The sequence below is a fragment of the Octopus bimaculoides genome, chromosome 14 (genome assembly GCF_001194135.2).
Source record: "Octopus bimaculoides isolate UCB-OBI-ISO-001 chromosome 14, ASM119413v2, whole genome shotgun sequence".
Taxonomy (NCBI): Eukaryota; Metazoa; Mollusca; class Cephalopoda; order Octopoda; family Octopodidae; genus Octopus; species Octopus bimaculoides.
This window is the reverse complement of record NC_068994.1, coordinates 4,052,836-4,059,782: the sequence shown is the minus strand read 5'-3', so window position 1 is coordinate 4,059,782 and position 6,947 is coordinate 4,052,836. Positions and strand designations below refer to the sequence as shown.

The window sequence follows — 6,947 nt, the reverse complement described above, 5'->3', positions numbered from 1 at the left end:
ATAACTTAGTGGTTCGGCAAAACAGACCGATAGAATAAGTACCAGGCTTCTAAAGAATAAGTCCTGGGATCGATTTGCTCGACTAAAGGCGGTGCTCCAGCATGGTCACAGTCAAATGACTGAAACGGGTAAAAGAGTATATTTCTGTTCAAATATGTTGGCTTTCTTTCAATTAATTTTGCAAATAATGAAGAATTATTAACTTTGCCATTATTAAAAGCTTTAAATTTGTATGAAATTTTGATGGAAAGTTTAATTTCGCTCACTTTAAATCAGGAAGTTTTTACCATAGGACCAGGGGTCGTCTCAAGTTGTTTGGTATTGAAATGGTTAATTCTCACTCCAACTTCACACCAGCATCTGATAAAAGGAGAGACATTTGATAATGTAGCCTTAGGTACTTGACGCTCAAGAGGAGGTTTAAGTGGAAATGGTAGAAGCAAGCACTTGCTGCCATCAATGAAGCCTGTATGTGGTCGCTTGATCTGCTAGAAACAGCAGCCAAATATCCCTTGCTGTTTTAAAAAGGAAATGTTACTTAATGTAGTCCTGGCTTCTTGGATTGTAGGAAATGAATGCAATGGTCATGGCCGGAATACTTTCGATCACAGGTTTGGCCAGTCGGGGTTGACCTAGGGTTAAAAAATAACAGTCGTCTATGTACTCTTGCCATGGTTTATCCTTTAGGAATGGCCAGCAGTTAGGTGTAGCAGTTCTCTATTTTGGTCTTCATGCCGTAGTACAAGAGGCCAATGTGTAGACTTCTACATGGTCCGTAGAGCTGCTAAAGATAACAGCTAAAACTACCTCTAATCGTACTCTATCATCTTAAAAAACAGAAGAACACATTGGAAAATGTAGAGTTGGATATACAAAAGGTTGGGATGGTCACAGCTAGATTGTCTTTGATCATATATGTATTTGACCAGGCAGAACTGTCTTGAGGTTAAACGACAACATCCAGGAGCATAAACAGGTAAAAATTAGCGTATGATTATTTGACATTGTGTGGAGTGTGGGTCATGGATGGAGAGAGAGAGAAAGGGAGAGATTACTTAATCATACAGCTAAGTTCATGTCAGTGTATTTATTATTGATATATTTAAATATATCCTTGCATACGTATGTATGTATGTACCATAATGATCCTTTCTACTAAAGGCACAAGGCCTGAAATTTGGGGGAAGGGGCTGAGTGGATTACATCAACCCCAGAACTTAACTGGTACTTAATTTATCGACCCCAAAAGGATGAAAGGTCCTAAGTTACCGAGCAGTGGGACTGAACCTAAAACCATATAGTTGAGAAGCAAGCTTCTTACCACATAGCCATGTCTATGCCTATACACACACACACACACACACACATTTGGATGGCCATTGACTCTTCTGAGTTTGTCCACCCTTTGACTGGTCAAGTTTTCCATCCCGCAAAGCTTAGTGTCAGTTCTACATCTAAGAACCATCCTACTCACTAAGTTGCTGGATAAGTTGTGGATGGCCCAACCATGCAACAGGTGGTACTGCATTACATATTACCGGCAGCACTTAACCCTTTCGTTACCAACCTGGCTGAAACCGGTTCTGGCTCTGTTGTACAAATGTCTTGTTTTCATAAGTTTTGAATTAAAATCTTCCACCAAACCTTAGTCACAATTTATGTTCCTAACTAAATGATTACAAAGTTATTTTACTAAATTCTTTGTTATATTTAAAATTAGTTGAAAGAACCACAGAGCATCTCAAAATAGATACAGTAATGAAAGGGTTAAGAGTGACTTGAGTGATGAATCTAGAGGATGCTCCTGTCCATCTTGTTGTACTCAGCACATGTCTACTCACCATCACTCCTGCATTTCAACAATCTCACCAGTCAGTTCTTTCATTGTGGTGATTATTCTACAGAATGAACTGGTTTCATTACGCAATATTTTAATAAGAAAAAGCAATAGAAAGCTCCAGCTAAGTCACAAGTATTTTCTCTCAATCAACTTTTATATTTCCTGTCTTACAAGTGTCCAATGTGGCCACCACCTACGGCATGAGCAACATCAATGTGATAAGAGAATTCCTCCCAGACGCATATCAGCATATCACGATCCACTGATTTGATTGGTGTCGTTATTCGATGTTTCGGGTCATCGAGGTGAGTGGGTGGGGGTGGAGCATAAACACAATCTTTTCAATATCCCCACAAGAAAAAATCACACACGGTGAGGTCTGGGGATCTCGCAAACCAAACAGATACACGTCTGGGAGTAATTCTCTTATCACATTGATGTTGCCCATGCTGCAGATAGTGGCCACATTGAATACTTGTAAGACAGGAAATAAAAGTTGATTGTGGGTAAATACTTGTGACTTGGCTGCAACTTTCTATTGCTTTTCCTTATTAAAATATGACAAGTTGGCTGGGTTTAACCCTGTTAAAATACAGACAGAAAACTATTGTTAATATGAGATTTTTATCAAGTTGTTTTGTTTATTTTCAGATTGTCTGCTGACATGTTTTGATGTGGATATCAAGTAATTTCTTCCCTGTTTCAACGTCTGCTGCCCCCGTTTGTCTCATCTTCCTACCACTCTTTATCCAGCTGTATCAGTCTGTATCTACCTGTCCAGTCTTCCACAAGTTGGTACATGGGTATTAAAAGCTGGACAGGTAGGTAGATAGACACCTTGATGTCACCACTGACCAAATATTGACTGTACAACTGTAAATGGCTACACAGCAGACCATGGACAAATTTTCTCCTGATTCGGTGCTTTCCAGCAACATGCTCGGAAAGTTCCAGCTAACGATGACAAACAACATACAGCAGCAGCAGCAGCAACAGCAGCAACAGCAGCAGCAGCAACAGCAACAGCAGCAGCAGCCACCCCAGCAGCAACAGCAGCAGCAGCAGCAGCCTCCAAGAATGGCAGAGGTGGATGAGAAGCCATTCCAGAACCAGTCCTACATGAACCAGTTTACCCAAGGTTATTACTTACAGACCCATGGCATTTTGCACCCCAACGAAAAACTTTTCAGTCCCGACATTTACGGGAAACAGTTTGTTCAGAATTCTTATTTACACACACAACCAGAACGCATGCACACCATCGAGAAGGCTGTACCGGAAAATAATCTTTGTCTCAAACAACCTCAGCCAGTTTTGAACAAGATTCCACCCCCAGCACCAAAGACATTACCCCCACTAGCCCCTCCTTCCCTTCCCCACACTCCCATGTCATCAACGAGGACTACAGAGAAAGCTTTCCATTGTGAGCTTTGCCCCAAGCAGTTTGCACGACGTAACACATTGCAGTTACACCAGAGAATACACACGGGTGAAAAACTGTTCCAATGTAATTTTTGTGCCAAACATTTTGTCCACAAGGACAAACTTCAGATCCACGAAAGAATTCACACTGGAGAAAAGCCATTCCAGTGTGAATTTTGTCCCAAACGATTTTCACGCAACGATAAGCTGAAGATCCATCGAAGCACGCACACTGGTGAGAGGCCTTTTCATTGTAACTACTGTCCGAAGCAATTTGTCCAGAAGGACAAATTACTTATCCATGAGAGGACACATACAGGTGAAAAGCCTTTTCACTGTGACCTTTGCCCTAAGCAGTTTGCTCGGAGTGACCGACTGCAAATTCATCGAAGAACTCACACCGGAGAAAAGCCATTCCACTGCGACCTTTGTCCAAAACAGTTTGTTCAAAGATGTTACTTGAAAATCCATCGAAGAATCCATACGGGCGAGAAACCTTTTCCTTGTGAATATTGCCCGAAGGAGTTTGCCAGGAAGGATAAACTACAGATCCACACGAGGAGCCATACTGGCGAGAAGCCTTTTCAATGCGACATTTGTAGGGAGCAATTCATGAAGAAAGCTCAACTGCAGTCGCACCAGAAATCATCGCATACCGTTTTGGAGAAGCCGTTTCAGTGTGATTTATGCATGCAGCAGTTTGCAGAACGCGACGAACTGCAGCTGCACCGGAGCACTCACCTCGTAACGCCACAGTTACCTAATGACCTTGACATTAAGCCGTTTGCTCTCATCCATGAGCTGGAGAATCAGAAGCGACTGCAAGGGTCGGTGCGGAATAACTTTTTGAAACCAACATCCTGTAAAAACATCAAAGAGTACACTCCAATGAGTACACTACTTTGGCAATCAATTCATCCATGAAAAAACAACAAACCCCACCCACAGTATTTGCAAAAACTCTGCTGACATTAGGGTCCACCCACATTCACTGGCCCCCTATTTCGGGTATCACTGGTGATCCCTGCCTACTTTCATCCTTGTGACTAAAGTTGTCTTCTATGAATATTTTTTTAACCTGTTACATCACTTGACATTAGTCAGTAAAAGTTGTTAGCCTGGAATCTAAGGGTTCCTGGTTCGATACCCAGTCGCTACCATTTACGCATATGTTTGTGTGGGGTGTGTATATTTGTATGTTGTATATTGTGTGTGAAAATATGCGTGTGTGTGTGTGTGTTTCTAAGTGGCCTTTAGGCCATCTGTGGGTCTCATCAAAAATTCTTTGTGTCACCTGGATTGTTTACGATGTCCAGGTGTTCACCACCTTCCAGATTGTTCACTGGGTTAGTGAACAAGATGGACAAAGTACATGCTAGAAATGACTCAATAGTTTTCCATGTCTGGTAAATGGACACAGTCACTGTTCATCCTTAATATTTCAATCACACACACACATGCACACACATATATACACAGAACCACTCAAATACGTGTACATGTGTATATATATGTATGTTATATATATATTATATATATATATGTATCATCATCGTTTTAGCAACCTCTTTTCTATGCTAGCATGGGTTAGACAGGGTTTATTGCAGTGGATTTCCTATATAAGGAGTGCTTTTCCTGTTCCCAACCCTCTGTTTCCAAGTAAGATAATATTTCCCCATGACTAGATATGTTTTTGCAGAATATTGGAAAAAGAGGTGACACTCGTTTACAACTATCACCTGATGCTAAGGCATAAAGACAGTAACACACACACACACACACATGATAGGCTTCATTTAGTTTCCTTCTACCAAATTCACTCACAATGTTTTGGTTGGTCTGGGACTATAGTAGAAGACACTTTCTCTTGCTGCCATGCTGTAGCACTGAACCTGAAAACACATGGTTGGAGAACTAACTTCTTACCACACAACCATGTCTGCGACTATGTATATATATGTATATATATATATATATATATATATATATATATATATATATATATGTGTGTGTGTGTGTTTATATATAGTCTTAAGTTCACTTGTACCTACAGACACATTGGTTGAATAATATACATAAGCGTTGACCCTCTGACAATGACACTCGTGTGTGCATGTGCACATGCATAATTGTATGAGTTTATCTGTGTGTGAGTGTGTGTGTGTGTCTACGAACACCTGTCTTTATATAGGTATGCATAAACAAACTCAGGCATAGACAAACAACTGTATACTAGTTGTATATATGTTTGTGTGTGTGTGTTGTACTTCATTAATATAGAATATATACATATATAGAACATGGATGTCAAATAATGATGATATATTTATATATATATGTATGTATATACCCATACATGCATACACCCCCCTCCTGCATGCATATGCACGTGAGAAACATCACATACACAATCAAACATATGGAACTGTGCAGTTTTGTCTGCAGTATTCATTCCTTTGACAAGAAAAGTTGTGATTTGCTGAGAGTTGGAGGAAAGGGGCCTCGAGGAAGAAGAAGAGGAGGAGAGAAAGGGGCAGTCTGCTTGTGTGTGTGTGTGTGTGTTCTACTGTATTCTAATACACATTCTAGCATGTTCAAGTGTCTTTCTTACAGTTGTGTAGTATTTCTAGAATCTTTTTTATATATATACACACATGCATATATGTATGTATGTATGTGTGTGTGTGTATATATATATATATATATATATATATATTTATGTATATATGTGCATATATATGAGGTGGCATTAAAAGGTTCCCGGACTAGTTATGTTTCATAAAAAATAACTGATTCATCTAAGTTTTAATCTCATCTCCTTCGAAGTAGTCCCCTTGTGCAACAATACACTGGTCCCATCATTCCTGCCACTTTTGGAATCTAGCCTGGAAGTCTTTTTCTGTAAGTGGGTCGAGGACCTTCTACGATTCACTCTTGATCTTGACAGCAGTGTTAAAACAGTGACCCCTTCGAGCTGCCTTTTCATCTTGTGGAAGAGATGGAAGTCTGCAGGTGCTGAATCGGGTGAATATGGCAGGTGCAGAAGTGCTACCCTGTTGTTCTTGGTGAGAAACTCCCAAGCGAGGAGATCTCAGTGACGGTGCTTTGTCGTCATGTAGAATCCAATTGTTTGCGCTCCACAGATTGGGTCGGTTTCACTGAATGTCCCCTCAAACGCTTCAAAACGTTGCAGTAGAACTCTCGATCGATGGTATGGCCCTGTAGGATGAATTCTCAATGCACAATACCACATCTCCAGGGGTGACACTCACGGTAGGTCTTCCAAATCGCTCATCATCTTCCAGGGACATTCTTCTGCTTCTGAAGCATCCATGTCACTCGAAACATTGTATACTACCCGTTGCCTCGGCGCTGTAAGCTTGCCGAAGCATGTTCGATGTCTCTGCAGTAGACTCTGCAAGGTTAACATAGAATTTGATGTCGGCTTTTTGTTCCTGTCCACGACAAAATCGCAGATTACAACAGACACACGTGATCAGAAAGACTCAAATTACGCAACTTGTGAAGTAAACACAATAACGTCACCCGTACACTGTCTCATGAAGCCCACTGCGCACGCAACCATCTACTGCCATCTGTTAATGTACTACAGAACCAGTCCAGGAACTTATTGATAGCACCTCGTATATGCATATACATACATATATATATATATATATATATA

The 6,947-nt window shown here is 40.6% G+C and overlaps 1 protein-coding gene across 4 annotated transcripts in view; it reads left to right on the top strand.

The window, feature by feature from the left end:
• LOC106870096 (zinc finger protein OZF) overlaps positions 1–6,941 on the top strand; it is a 15,242-nt gene extending 8,301 nt beyond the window's left edge. For 3 of the 4 annotated variants that reach the window (XM_014916078.2, XM_052972973.1, XM_014916079.2), the window contains exon 2: positions 2,492–6,941. In XM_014916078.2, the coding sequence (XP_014771564.1) occupies positions 2,720–4,186 (1,467 nt within the window). In that variant the 5' untranslated portion in view covers positions 2,492–2,719 and the 3' untranslated portion in view covers positions 4,187–6,941. Of the gene's footprint in view, positions 1–48; positions 977–2,491 lie in introns of those variants that run through there. The other variant, XM_014916080.2, reaches the window with a different exon arrangement.
• The last annotated feature ends 6 nt before the right edge of the window (positions 6,942–6,947 follow it).